The sequence below is a fragment of the Lepidochelys kempii genome, chromosome 7, assembly GCF_965140285.1.
Source record: "Lepidochelys kempii isolate rLepKem1 chromosome 7, rLepKem1.hap1, whole genome shotgun sequence".
In the NCBI taxonomy this organism is placed as follows: domain Eukaryota; kingdom Metazoa; phylum Chordata; order Testudines; family Cheloniidae; genus Lepidochelys; species Lepidochelys kempii.
The window spans coordinates 27,376,045-27,391,508 of NC_136386.1; the positions used below are offsets into that span (position 1 = coordinate 27,376,045).

A 15,464-nucleotide genomic window follows, 5' to 3' on the forward strand; every position below is an offset into this window, starting at 1 on the left:
TGTGTTGGAGGATTCAGAAGACCTTATTCTGCTGTGCGAATTTTACCCTCAAAGCTTAGGGTATATTAACACAAGTGGCCATCATAGAACATCATTTCTTATCTCTCAAGAGTAGACTGGCTAACCCCAGTTGGTTATCAGTTCAGTGCACAATATAAGCACAATTAATTTTATAGGTAGAATAATTAAAACACTTTTTCAGGCTGGATTTTTGATGTGTATTTTTAAACTAAATTTTAAATCTTTTTTTAACATTTGACTTAAACAGAACAAAACTTATATTTCCATGGTATTTTCTCTTTTCACCCACAGTTTCCTAAAGACGGAGATGGAAAAATCACAATCCTAGTAATTACAAACCAACCTCAACTAATTACCTCACTGTATTATATGTGGCTTTACAATAACAGGCCTTTTCATACAACACAGAAAATTGTACAAACTTAACCAAATCTCATCTGGATAGTCTCCAGAATTCCCTTTCTACAATTATAGCTCACATAGGCTTTGCTAATCGAATTACCTATTTCCCCAATATATATCACATTTCTCTGCATAATACTATAGCTTAAGTATATTGTATGTAGTGTAAAAGCTCAAATAAAGGAATAGCGAATGCACTGTACAGTAGAGCATTTAGTTCCAATCTGGTTTTGAAAATTTTAAAATCTATACACTTTCATATCCAAGACTTATGTCTAGAAAGTCAGAGTGAATAATGTGCAATGAATAATTTATGTTATTAATTTCACTGTTTTATGTACATAACCTGCTCTCGAACAAATTACAAATTTCAGAGATATATTCATTTTTAGAAAATTTTCATTAATTTCTTAGAGAATAATTCCAAATACTGTGTTGTATTTTCATTTCCTACTTTGTTTGCTAGTTTCATGTGTTATTCTGTATTGTTAAAGATCGTGCAACCTCAAAAACCACAATCACCCACAATTTTTCATCATCTGATCAGCCCAACTACATAGGTATTTATAACACACTCATCTCCACCGTATCTGGGTAAAAGGTTCTTAAATTGTTAAGGTGTTTTTCAATAATATTTCATAATCATATTTCACTGCATGTGCTAGTGTATACTTTATTATTATACTAAAATGTGCATATGTATTTATTTACTTACTCTGATTTATTTAGAGCTAAACTGGTCCAATAAGCTTCTATTGGTGCACTCACCACTGCATCAAACAGAACTTCTTGTATCAATTCTTTATCACCTATGAAAATATATTAAATAAATAGCAAAAAATAGATTATATGTGTGGTGAAAAAAAGTCAAATCAAAATATTTTATTAGGTGAACCACACATAAATAGTATTAATTATTTATATTCAACCTATATTTCATCTACTTTAAGCAAATGGGCTCTTCACAGAATTACAAGCTAAATATGTAAAGGTGTAAACTACTTTACTTCAACCATCACCAAAATTCTCCTCATGCTTTGTGCTCGTGTGAAACTGGCAGCCTTTACAATGGCACCAGCAGCAATGTTAGATGAGGAAGTGACATGGGCGTTTAGGTAAAACAATGCAATTTCTCATGTTGGTATTTGTGCAGGAGCCCAGATTAATGCACAATGTTTTGCAAAACAAGCTATCCGGTATATTAAAATGACCCACCCAAATCAAACGAAAGGGTCTGCTCCCAGAAGTAAAACTCCTGGGATTTTGTTGGTGGACCGCGGGCCTATGGAAAAAGGGGAGACCTGAAATCTTTGCAGATCAAGGTCCCTCAGTTGGTATCCTCTGTCTCCCTTGCCGGGGAGAGGGATTTATGAGTTTTATGGTAGGAGTCCTGTAACCTTTCATTGGACCCACTTAAATGCCTGGAACAAAGGAAACAGGACAGAGAGAGCCCTTCCCCAATATTAAATTAATAAAGTTGCAGCCTGCTACTTAAACCCAGCTCTGTGTCATTTTACTGTGTGTGTTGATCAATGATCATGAAAGTTCCAGGTCTCAGGTTTACATTTCATCTAAAGGACAACCTGCCTCTTCTACTGGACTGGAGTACTGGCGCTCTTCTAACTCTTCGGGAAGAGTGCCACCTCCCTAAAAGTTCACCATCACCACTTCCTGAAGCATGCGGTGTTTTCTCTAGAAGTTTCGTCCAAGTACTCTCTCAGCCCCCTATCCTTAATTAATAAGATCTGAGGAGACCATGACACAAGATAGCATGACTGCCTAGTGTGAACTGGAAATTCAGTGTTTGGATTTTCAATACTATATATGGTAAAATATCTGGGTATCAGTACATGTAAGTACTAAACCAATAGATTGTCTTATACTCTCAAGTAGATATGGAATTTGCAAGATGATGTCAGTTAATCATACCTGTCTAACCATATTAGCAATTCAACTAATTCGCATTTTATTATGTAAAGTTTAAATACAATCATTGTTTAGATAAGAGAACATTTATGAAATTTATCAGTATAAAAATATTTAACATACTCACATTGAAGCAATGGCTCTTTTCCTGTGAGGTAGAGTTTAATAGCTCCTAGCTGAGTCATTTGATGGTGTTCAGGATGTAAGTCAGTGTTGCAATATGACCTGAGAACATAATGTTGCCAAAATACTGCAATGTAAATATTTATAAGCATGATCTCTCTTTGTCTTTGAATGTGAAGAGTTGGGCACAGTAAGCACAAACAATATTAAACAAAGAAGGGTAAAAAGCACCGATTTCATGCTTTGTTTAAGACTTACCATTCATCTGCCAAAGATACATCAGGGTGTTCTAAATCATGCAAACCTGAAACAGGAATAATAACATGTTATATAGGAAGCAGTCTAGGTAACAGATGGATATTTACATATACTTCATTGCATACCCTCTTCCTTCTTGGAAGAAGTATTATTACCACAGCATAATAAATCACAGTAAACTATGTTCACATACACTTCAGGGTCTGACAAACTGGCAAGAGCCAAGTAAATGAGCATTAAGGATGAAATGCCAGGAATAAAATCATTTGTTTGTGCCCAGATATTTAAGCTCATATGATATGTTTAGCGATCCGAAGAAGATCTGAGCAAAAAGAGCTGCATTAAGGTAAAGTACCAGACAACTTTGAATTCACTTGCTCTCGTTATTTTAATAAAGCCCTTTATGTTACATCATAATCTAGAGTTGCAAGGAAGAACTTTTTTTTTCAGAAATGATAGTATTTTTTAAACAAAAGGATGCTATGGTCTCATGAATATGAATAGGAATTTACAGAATAATCTGGAAGGAGTCTATTGTTATTAACACTTCATGGAGATGCCTGTAAATCAGTACTGTATTATTAGTTATATAGAACCATAAATTTGAATTTTGGAAGTTTTAAAACTCTTAATCTCATATCAGTAAATGTAGGCATGTTGGTCCCATGGGATAAAGCAAAATGGGCTAAATTTTCATAATGTGGACTCTGGGTCTTACCTATGAAGATGTAAGTACATAAGTAACCATGGGCACAAATGTGGGGTTTATGAATGCAATTACACGTGAGTACATATGCTCTGCAGGTCCAACTTAAGGTCCAAGTTTTCAACATTCAGGCAATAATTTATTATTACTATGTATTATGCTGATGGTAGCATCAGTCATTTTAGAAAGAAAGAAAGAATTTGATTAGAGGGAACCAGAAACTGACTTTTTTGTTCCTTTCTTTTTTTACTTAATACACATGTAAACAATATGAACTGTAGGTAGCATGGCAGAAGTGGATCTTTAAGAGGGGCTTAACTGTGCATATGGTAAGGGCCTGGCAATGAGCTCAGGAAGTTCATGACATTAATAAGGTAAAATACAAAAAAGGGGGCATGCAGTTTATGTGAGAAGCTGACAAAGACCGATGAGGGTAGGAACATTAGCTAAGCGAAGGGGGCAAAATTGTGATGCAAAGTGAGAAAAGCTTGAGTAAGTAGGGAGGGAAAGAGTTATACAGAGCTTTGAAAGTGGTGACAAACAGCTTGAATCTGATGTGACAGCAGATGTAGGATTCAAAATTGTGGTCCTTAGTGATTGGGCAGATGGCAATATTGTCCAGAGGGATACAGTCAGAAAAGTGGAGAGGGTTTGGGAGAGTAGAGTTTGGTTGTGGCTATGTTAAAGCTTAAGGTGATGATGAGACATCCAAGAGCAAATGTCAGACACACAGGCCAAGATGTGGGACTGGATGAAGGAAGATAGGTCAGAGGCGTGTTGGGACCAGCTCAGAGCATAAAGACTTACAAGGCTCACACCATGCTACCTTTCTTTCTAGGTATTTATATAGTCCCCTCACAAACATTAATGTACTTACTTACTTTCACAACAACTCTGTGAGGTAGGGAACTAAGATCCACAAACATGAACTGACTTGTCTGGGGGTCTCAGAAAAAGTCTGTGGCAGGCCTGGGAATTGAACCCAGATCTTCTCAGTGTTTTTCCTCAGGCCTTAACCACAAGCAGCAAGCATTCCCTTTTTAACCCCCTTTTCACACAATGCTGATTATTTGGAGCTACCACTACAACTTCTCTCCTCACTCTCTCAGCACAAAGCTCCTCCGTTGTAAATGGCCAGCATACAGTTATAGCCATTATATGTTGGTAGCCACCTACCAGCTCCTGGGGATCCTTCTGCCTACCTAGCTCCCTCCATTATTGCTGTTCCTTCATTTTCCTGATTTCCCTTTCCTAAGACCCTCTCATACTGTATTCCATACAGGTCCACACACTTCCATGCCTGACCTCATCCCCACACAGCTGCCTCTATTCACCCAACCTCTCCTTCTTGGAAAGCTCTTTGATCACCATTTTAATTCTTTCATCCATTTCACTAATGAATTTACCAAAAATTAAAACTCTAGAAAGAAGAAGTGTTTTTTTTCTTTTAGTTTTGCTAATAAAAAGCAAAAAAAATCAAAACCAAAAGCGCTCAGCTCTAGACCTAGTTCTAAGTTGATTAACATAGACTTGCTCTAAATTGTGTGGTGATAAGGCTTACTATACTGTAGTCTGTGCATAGCAAAATACTACTTTAAATGTATCCAATATACTGATTAAGAAATTAGCACGACGTTTCTTCTATAAGGATTATTAACAACAAACACGAGCCTTTGAGTGATTCTTCAGCATGGGAGGCTTCCAGAAAAGAAGATCCGTAAGCACATTCTGACTACATGTCATATTAAAATGCTTAAATGTCAGGAATATCATAAATAATCTAATCCCGCTAGGGAATCTGCAGAAAAACCATGTGAGAGATGCACAAGCTTTAGGCCCACTAAAGATCAACAATAAAACTATTGTGCAGGCATCACGAGAAGGTAGATGGTATCTTACCTTCTTCTATAGTTACGTTCCCTCTGAAGAAATATTTGCCATGTCCTCTAGAGAGAGACACACCTAAACTGTGCAGAGAAATAAAGCAGACCTTGAAATCTGTGGCACAAATAATAGCAGAGACTGAGAGCTATTTTGCCTTGCTAACAATTCTAGTTAATGTACTATGCATATTTTAAAAAACAAAACCCCACTGATTATATTTATTGTTCAACTACCTACTTGAATGCCATTTGGGGTTTGATATGCCAGCAACAATTGGTTGTATTTATGTATGCTTAGAGGTGCAGCAAACCATTCACTCTTTGGCAAACTAAAAAACAAGTCACTCTAAGTACACAACTATTCACCCAGCATGCTCATTCTTCATCCAAATACTGAACTTGCCCACACAGGCTTGTAAAGAGTTGTCTTCTCCATTGCAAATCAGGCTCAGCTATTGAGAAATTTTACAAAGTTTGTAAGCCAATGGAGATGGTGAAAGGAAAGAAATATCAGAACATGATAACGGTGTCAGGAAGAAATTCTCAATGTAATTTTTCTGTTGCTCACATTTTTCACCTGTTTATATATTTTTTTCATTGACGTTATTTAGCTCCACTTAAAGTTTTTCAAAAATTAAGTAATCTGTTGGGGTTTTTTTGTTTGTTTTTTTAAAAAGGAAATCATCACCCTGCACTGGGTTGCTCATGTATGGGAGGCGACCCTAAAAGTCCCTCCCACTTTTTAGTGAACTCATGCAGCTGCAATGCAGGATGCCTTCTGACAGTCATATGTGCTAGGAGGGTGGCTAGGTTCACAGGAATATTTCAGTAGAGTTCTGCAATTACCAGCTTCCCTCTTTGAACACAGGCTACCGTAAATATACTTTTATTAATGCATTATTTCTAATTCAATGTTGGGCATTCAGTTAGTGATTTCTTGCCATTTTTGTTAAAACCCAGGCCAAAATAATATGGCTGACTTATTCAGTTTTAGTTGTACAAATACACTGAAGATAGTTCAGGGAAACAAAATATAAAAACCTCAAATTGGAAGTGAAATACTACCTCCATTTATATTGCATTTTTGTTGTGGAAAAAAAAATCAAAATGGGGCTCAATATGTAGTTAGTTAAATGGATTATAGTATTTATAGCTCTCTGAGTACTTGCAAAAACCTCTTGTTCAATGTAAACCTCAACTGAATATTTTTTTAGTGAAACGTAAGCCATGACAAACACAGTGAGTTTGCCTATGTGAGGTTGCACAAACTTTCCATCCACGGAAAAGCTGAAAGGAATGCTGGAAAGCCTCTTTTCTTTGCTATTTTCAGCATTGTCCAGGAATATTTCATTGTGAACTCCTGCTGGTGCTCTTTTAATAAGCTCACAAGCTTTGTACAAATGCAAGTACAATGAGTCTGATGAAATGTCCATTTATTATGGTCAGCTCTACCTGAAAGGAGTACCCCTGATGTCTGTATAATAGTAGTCATTTGTCATCACCAATACCCGTTTCTAGATTCAGAACAAGAAAGTCAGAGAAAAGAAAATAAGGTTAGTTTGCTATGAGAAATTTGTAAAAGAGTAAATGGTTAGTTTGTGATAAGGTTAATAATGACATAAAAGGTACATGCGTGGCTCAGGATTATTAAAGGCAAGAGAAAAATAATCTTAGTGAAACATATCTATTCCAAATAATCTTCAACGATCATTTCAACATCTGTTTGCTTTACATTTAGCAGGAAGAGCATTTTATACATTGTACCCCTTTGTCCACTGTCTTCTTCACCTCCATAGAAAATTTCCCTGTTTTCCGATTCACCATTGCATTTCGAAGCTGAAATGAGAAAAACATTTTTGTCACTTCCTTCATGTGTATATTTAGTAATTTTCACATCCCAAAGTTCTCAAATATTTCCATTTGGTCACAGCAGTTCTTTGTTTTCATATGGTTAGGACACAATTTTTCAGCAATTACTGCTGCACTTCCAATAAGTGTGTCTGTTAGAGGTGTTATGATAAGGCAGTCCGGTAGGAGGGAAATAATCTGTGATTCAGCTATGCCAACAAGCCATACAATGGCAAAGTAATAAAGAATAACTACAGCTATTTCATTTTTCTTTCAACTTCCATTAGGCTACACCTTAAATCAACCCAGAAACTGAAACTGGTACAGAATTGGACAGTCCACTAGGTAAGCAATGTCTCACCAGGAACACACAACAGCAGCGATCTGTGATCTGCACTGGCTGCCTCACAGATTCTGTGTGGAGTTTAAAGTATTGATTTTTACCTGTAAAGTCCTAAGCTGCCAAAGAATACCTTCCTGAAGTACCATACTGTCACAAGTCTACTGTTTTAAGGTGCTTGGGCTGGAGCCCCCACAGTGTAAAAGAGGACCAAATGGCAGGGCATTCTTTTTGAGGAACCCTTACCTTTGTAACTTACTACCCCTGTCTGTTTATTTGAAATAGGCCATTAAGTTCAATATTTTAGAGCTATCTATCCAGGTTTTTGGGAAGGGAGAAATATGATGAGAGCTGCTATGTGGGAGTAATGTGAGTATTGTTTGGATGTCTTTTCTGTATTTGCATGCAATGTTGTTCTAGCTGCGTCAATCCCAGGATATTAGAGACAAGTTGAGTGAGGTAATATAATTTATTGGGCCAATATCTGTTGGTGAGAGAGACAAGCTTTCAAGCTACATAGAGCTCTTCTTCAGGTCTGGGAAAGATACTCAATACTCAACAGTGTTACAGCTAAATACAAGGTCGAACAGATAATTTAGCATAAATAGTCGGCACATATTCTAAGGAATGGTTCAAGGTGAAGTGGTATTTGGTTATTTACCGGTTTAGGGTCAGAAGCTCCTGACACTTTCTTATCCTGTTGTATTTTTAATTAATGGCACAGGCACAGAGAACTTAGGAAAGATATCTTTATGATATATTTTAAATTAAAATATTGTTCTGTTTGTGGATATTTGTCTGGTAAACAATAACAATATTTGTTGTAAATACTTCATAAACATAATTCTCATTACAGATTCCCACTAATTACCTATTCATTCATGCTCACTCTGCAGATGAGCTACCATATTTTCAGATATAGTATTATATTTTATCTGGCAAAATATGTTCTGTAGAGGACAATGAAATAAATAAATAAATGCAGAAGAGTGTTATGAAATGAGCAATTTCAATCTCCCTTAAATCATTGCTATTTACAATATTGGAAACAATGTTGCACCTAGTGTTATAGCAACATCCATCCCTTTCCTTCTCCAATACCACATGCCACATATGACAGATTGGTCAATGAGGGCAGATTTCAATGACAATTTGCAAATGTGACCCTATCAAGGTGCTATGCAGGCTTTTCTGGTTAGTTAGAATGAGCGGGGACTGCCAAAGCTTGTTAGTGAAATATCTGTTTATATTTTCATGAAAAGAAATTGAGCATGGCTGAGCTATCAAAAACTCCAATGTTTGTGCTCTTTAAATGTAATTCTAGCTGTCTAGATTTGAGTTAACTATCTTACTTTCCTGTTAGTGAGTGTAAAAGAATAATTTTTAGCTGGAGGCATGCATAAAATAAAGCACATATTTTCCTGTAGATTTTTTTAACAATACATAATAGGCAATTCTGGAAATATTTTCCCATTTTAACTTTTGTGGTTTTGGACTTGGAGAGCTGGTCTTAATTAACAATCTACTTTCTAACATTTAAAGAACTGTTCCATTTATCTTTAACATGTTTTTCATTTCCTCCCCTTTTTGGTGCCTCCAGTTATCTAGGACCCATTCCTCCCACAAACCTCAGGCAAGCCATAGATTTACTAATAGGGCCTCAAAAACTCTAGTCGCATTTATGATCAAGTCTGCTTATGGCATTATCTTTACTTATTTGCTTTCTGCAAGTACATTTCTTGGATTTATAATCTGGTTTCTCAGCTCTTCTGCAGTGTCAGCTCTGCTCTGAGTACATAAAGCAAGTACTGCCTCAGATGGCTATAGACACTCAAAACATCATTCAGACTTCTTTCAAAAACACACACACACACACACACACACACACACACTTTGTCCAACTACAAATTATAGTAAAAGAATTTTAAGAAGTAACTTTGTGAAAAACAAGTACTCCAAGGATTTCTGTTCCTAATAGTGTGTCAGTAAGATCAAGTTAGTGGCTTCTATAACTTGGGGAAAGAATTAATGAAAAAAAATACCTCCACTGAATCTGCTTGTTGCTACCGAAATTCTAAATTCAGCTTTGCTACCTTCTCCTCACTAGGCCACAGGTTAGGTCCTAATTTATGTCTACTGTATACATTTTTGTATTACAAAATATGCCCTCTATTATGTGTCTTCATGTCCTACTGAGAGATGAAGGAAGGTCCAGTGGTTAGAGTTCTAGCCTAGGATTTGGAGACCAAGGTTCAAATACATGCTCTGCCACTCACTTCCTGTGTGAAACTGTGCAAGTCATTTAGCTTCTCCATATCTCAGTTTCCCATCTAAAAACCCTATGTCACAAAGGCTTGGGGAAGATAAATACATTAAATATTGTGAAACTCAGAGATCTACTGGAAAAAAAAAGCTATATAAGAGCTAGGTATTATTATTTCTGTCAGCCAACACACTCTCAAGGCTAAAGTATGAGATCATTTAACGTGCTTGGAAAACTGTGAAATCATTAAGTCAATGTAGTAACTAGTGAAAAATTCTCGTACACAACTTCAACAGAAGTGTTTTGTGGGGGTAAAATATGTCAGTAATATGTTTCATGATTACAAGCAGCTGTATGAATAAGCTAATTCTTTACTTCTTCTTGAACTTGAGCAAACAATGCCTATTTGGTCTGGCACAGGGAGAAACAAGAGCATCAAACCCAGGCCTTCTGAGCAGCTAAGCAGCATGCTGCCTTCAAGTCAGCAAACTGTATCACAAAGCTCTAATTCCCCAATGAAATGTCCAGCAGCCTCACTGACCCTTCCTATTACCAAGGAGGGGCTACATTTTCTTCCAGGGAATGGTGACATAAATAATCTCTGAAAAAAACAAAACTAAACACCACCACATTTCAAAACTTTCTGGATAGTCCTTAGACCTTAGAAGGGTTAAATGAAGAGTGGGATTAGTCTAGGGTCGCCAGGTGTCTGGTTTTCGACTGGAACGCCCAGTCGAAAAGGGACCTTTGCTGCTCTGGTTGGCACTGCCAACCGGGCTGTTAGAAGTCCAGTCGGCAGCGCAGTGGAAGCCCAAGGCTAAGGCAGGCTCCCTGCCTGCCATGGCTCCATGAGGCTCCCGGAAGCAGCTGCCAGGTCCCTGCAGCCCCTAGATGCATGGGCAGCCAAGAAGGCCTGTGCACTGACCCCGCCCCGAGGGCTGACTCCGCAGCTCCCATTGGCCAGAAACCACAACCACTGGAAGCTGCGGGGCTGGAGCCTGTGGGCGCAAGGGCAGCATCAGAGCCTCCCTGGCTGCCCATGCCCCTACGTAAGCGCCGCTGGGACCCCACACTCCCCCACATACCCATCCCCTGCACCAGCCTGGAGTCCCCTCCTGCACCCAAACTCCTTCCTGGTACCCTCACCCCCCAGCACCCCAACCCCCTGCCCCAGCCCAGAGTCCCCTCGTCCACCCCAAACCCCTCATTTCTGGCCCCACCCCAGAGCCTGTTCCCTCAGCCAGAGCCCCCCCAACCCCAACTCCATGCCCCAGCCCAGAGCCCCCTCCTTTCCCCTAAACACCTCATCTCTAGCCCCAGCCCAGGGCCTGCACCCACAGCTGGAGTCATCATCCCACCCCCGCACCCCAGCCCCCTGCCCCAACCCGGAGCCCTCTCCTGCACCCTGAACCCCTCATTTCTGGCCCCACCCCAGGACCCACACCCTCAGCCGGAGCCCTCATCCCCCTGCTGCACCCCAACCCCCATGAAAGTGAGTGATGGTGCGGGAGAGCAAGCGACAGAGAGGGAGGATGGAGCGAGTGGGGGCGGGGCCTCGGAGAAGGGGCAGGGCAAGGGCAGGGTGTTCACTTTTGTGCGGTTAGAAAGTTGGCAACACTAGACTGGTCATTACTTTGATGAGGAAAGTCCACTCCAAACCTTAAAATTCTATTGATCTCTAGTCATGTTGCTAAGAATGGTTCTATCTGTAGCCTTCATCATGCATTTCCTTATTTTGAACTGCTCCTCCTCCATCCCTTTTCTTGATCTTTCTGTCTCTCTGTGTATCTGTAGCTCTCATATATGTGGCATGTATAGTTATATTAAACATGCGCACACACACACACTCCTCTCCCATTACACAATAAAATTGTAGCAGTGCTGGGCTTGGTTTCAAAAATCTCCATAAAAGTATTCTTTTCACTTTGTGTTTTCTCATATTTAGACATCTGCAAGAATATTTCCAGTTGCAGGTGGCACTGCCAAAGCATTAGGCCAGGATTTGGAGTTTTACTACCTTTTTCCACAACATTTAACATATTGTCTATTCAGAAAATATTTGGTGACTAATGATCTACTAGTAGATTTGTAGGCCATTGTTGTACAAAAAAAGATATCTATTGTTGAGATTACTTTTGAAGGAGGATTTGTTTACTTAAGTATGTGATGATGAATTGTAAGAATTCTGGAACCTGCTAGATTTGACCCCTGTAAGGGAGTTACTATGATGTGTATATATTATGCGCAAGTATCCAAGACTGTGGTTATTAGTGGTCCAAAGCTACAGTACTAGGCCCATATATTTCCTGTCATGTACTCTGTATTCCTCAAAACTAAATCATCTTGCTTTTTATCTAGTTTTCACTTTTATATGTTGGGAGCCGACCTGGACCCAGTCCACAAGCTTATTGCTCAATTTAGTCTATTAGTAGTACTAAGAAAACTATTAGGTTTTTTTCGAAACCTGAAACCATGGGAAACTCTGCTTGTTTCAGGGTTCGAACATTAAAAACTAAAACTAGCAGAGTTTAGTCCAAACCTTTTTTGGGCCCCATGAACCTTTCATCAAAAATTGAAATAAAACTCTTTGCTGTCTCTGGATAGACACAAAACAGACTTTGGTTTGGTTTTGTAAGGAAACTTTGGTGACTGTTGGTCACACGATAAGTCTTCTGGGTCTCACATAAACTGCCCAAAATTGAATCCACAGGCAGTGCACAGAGATGAACGTCTGCCAGTTCTATCAGGAGCTTTGCTGGCTTTGTTGTATATTCAGACAAAACCAGAATCCAAGCACAGCTCCATTGATTTAAATCTTTTTGAACCAAAATCAGTTTGTGTTCAACAAGAAAACCTGAAACCACTAACTAGAGTTGTGTGGAATTTGTTGCAACTAAAGTGAGAACACAAATGAAGAAATAAAACTGTATAAACCAACTAGAAGGAATTATAGAATTATACAGGAAATGCTGAGTAGAATCAAAATGGGATAAAATATAGAAGGAAATAGGAAAAAAAAAGACAAATTCATGAATGCCTAAAAGGATGCATGTTCAGTTTACTAATAGTAGACTATTAATACTGTAATTTTTGTACATTGAGATTATATTTTTAAAAACATCAGTTAGTAGTAGATACATTAGGTAGAATGATATGTAATCAAGGATAAGAAAAAGGCAATGTAGAAAACATGAAGGATTTCAGAGATTACAGAAGGACAGTTAGAGAATATGAAAACATGAAAAGGAAATTTTACACATTGAAGGAAAAGAAAAATGCACTAGGTGACATAAAGAAGAAGAAAGGTTTCATGTAAAGTCAGCACAAAACCTCAAATATGGAGGCAATATGGCTTCTTGAGAGACAATGAGGACAATCTATCAACAAGAAAGAAACATATTGCTAAAACATAAATGAATTGTTTCATTATTCACAAAAGGAGGGAATGGGCAGTGGCAGACACCGAAATATATTTTGCAACCAAGAAAAAATATATAGACTTATGTCAGAAAAGGGATCAAGAAATTAGTACATCTGAAATCTGACAAAACTCCTGGGGAAGTTGTACGTGATTCATCCCAGATTTCAGAAGGACATGACAAAGTAAATATGGGAACCTTCAGTGTGTGCATTCAAAACCTCTCTGGAAACAGTAGAAGTATGAGGGATTCAAGAGATGCTACTGATATTTGAGAAGGAATCTAGGAAAGATCTATGAAAACACAGACATGCAGGCATGACTTTGGCAGTGGTGAAGTTATGGGAAAAAATAAGTAACAGGGACAGAAAGGGGAGCACCTGGAAAGTTACGATTTAATTAAGGTCAGTCAGCATGGATTCACACGAAATGAATCATGCCTAACAAATCAGATTTATTGAGGAAGTAACAGAAGGACCAGGCAAAGGTTAAGCCATGGACATACACATAAGGAAAACTTTTGATACAGTACCACAAAAAAGACTAAACCTGCAAGGTAACTAAGAATGGGACAGAGGGTAAACTACACAGTGGATAGAGAAATATGAGTAATATTTGGAGAGATCTTGTGCATGGCAGCAGGTGAGGATAGAAGGAATTGATTTGTATGATGTTCTTCAAACCTGAAATTAGGTGTTAGGAGTAAATCATTGATAGAGGCTCCATGCTAGCTACTGTGATCTAAACAGACTTCGGCATCTGTTTTTGTTTGTTTTTTAATTTAGTTTAGTTTGTTCTTTTTATTTCTAAGGGCAGCATGAGCCAAGAGAGCTCCTCCAGAAAGGTGGAGCAGTCAAAATCTGGTCCAGATTTCTCTGTTTGATCTGATAGGTGGGCCAGACCTGAACAGATGTACTGATCCTTAGTGACCAGCACAGTGCCACTGGGGTTGGTAATGGGACACATGGAATATGAAAGTTAGATGATGAATTTTACAGATGATACAAACAGAGAGGGAGAGAGAGAGAGAGAGAGAGAGAGAAACATGCATATGTGAAAGAAAGAATCAATACAAAATAGGAGGGTAAATAAAATTCTTAATTAGGTAAAATGGGACTACTGTCTCTGGAGCAGTTAGGTGGCCTCTTTGCTGACTACTTGAACAGTTACCAAGTACAGTAGTGGGATACAACAATCTCTTCTGACAGGCCCTTAAAACAAATCACTTACCACATCATCTCTGTCTTCCCACTCAACCTCAGAAAGATCAACACTGCTGTAGTTGGGTTTTCTTCGCTTTTTTCCTTCTTCATACTAGCATTCAAAATAAAATTAAAAAAATTAAAACATTAGGCATGTTATATTTCACTTGCACAAAGATCCAATGTCAGATGATTTTACGAGTTGCTGGATGGATACTGGTTAGATGCAATGTACATTTTCAGTGTGTGGTTTAATTAATATAAAGTGAAGCACAACGATGCTCAAACATTTTCTGTGAACTGACAAACCTGCTTAGTATATGTTTATACACAGGACTCCTATGCTGCAATGCAAATCTTTCCCTCAAGCAGAATTCTCCTTTCTGCATATGACTCTAATGTCAGACCCCTTTTAGAAATGTGGGGAAAGTAATACTCCTAATAAATTAGTTTGTTCTCTTTGCCACATTTTATAATCAACTCAGCAATTATACCTTCCACACATTACTAACCATATGGAAACTACATAAGGCCCTGATCTCAAAGTTTATACTAAGTGTCCCAAACTAGCTTTCAGTCAGGCAGGAAGTTATATTTCCTACAATCTTATCAACAAAATGTTTACACGTTTCTCTTTAAATAAGATAAGCTGTGAGTCTCGAGAAGCTTGGTGTTAATATTTACTGATATTACATTTTATCTATGATTTAATAGGAAAAAGAAAGTAATATACTAATAATGGCATGTTATAGTTTTTATCACTACAGCCATTGTTACTCTGTAAATTTCACATTTTAAGTAAACATCTTTAATGACAAATGGGGTGTTTATAATATAGGAAATTCTGCCCTCTGCTGAACATCAGAAATCAGCGACCCCACTAGTTTAAGAACAAACATCTTGAGGTATGGAGCAAGAGAGTATGTTTTACATAGGATTTCCCAGCTTTCTAAGTGGATAAATTAATCCATATGGTTTTAAGTGAATTGATGGGAACATATTTGAAACATGCGTACATTTTGCTGACAATGTTTGTGTGCTTTAAAATGTTGAAGACTCATTTTCTAGGCCTTT

General features: G+C 38.1%; 1 protein-coding gene across 5 annotated transcripts in view; it reads right to left on the minus strand.

The window, feature by feature from the left end:
- The window catches only part of CACNA2D3 (calcium voltage-gated channel auxiliary subunit alpha2delta 3), a 724,110-nt gene that overhangs the window by 141,158 nt on the left and 567,488 nt on the right, over positions 1 to 15,464 (minus strand). For all 5 annotated transcript variants that reach the window (XR_013636032.1, XM_078853616.1, XM_078853615.1 and 2 more), the window contains 7 exons: positions 14,419 to 14,502; positions 7,084 to 7,155; positions 6,772 to 6,833; positions 5,336 to 5,403; positions 2,731 to 2,776; positions 2,477 to 2,574; positions 1,139 to 1,232 (listed from right to left, as the gene is read on the minus strand). Coding sequence is in view for 4 of the 5 variants with exons in the window: in XM_078853616.1 (XP_078709742.1) it covers positions 1,139 to 1,232; positions 2,477 to 2,574; positions 2,731 to 2,776; positions 5,336 to 5,403; positions 6,772 to 6,833; positions 7,084 to 7,155; positions 14,419 to 14,502 (524 nt within the window). In the remaining variant the exon portion in view is untranslated. The remainder of the gene's footprint in view (positions 1 to 1,138; positions 1,233 to 2,476; positions 2,575 to 2,730; positions 2,777 to 5,335; positions 5,404 to 6,771; positions 6,834 to 7,083; positions 7,156 to 14,418; positions 14,503 to 15,464) is intronic.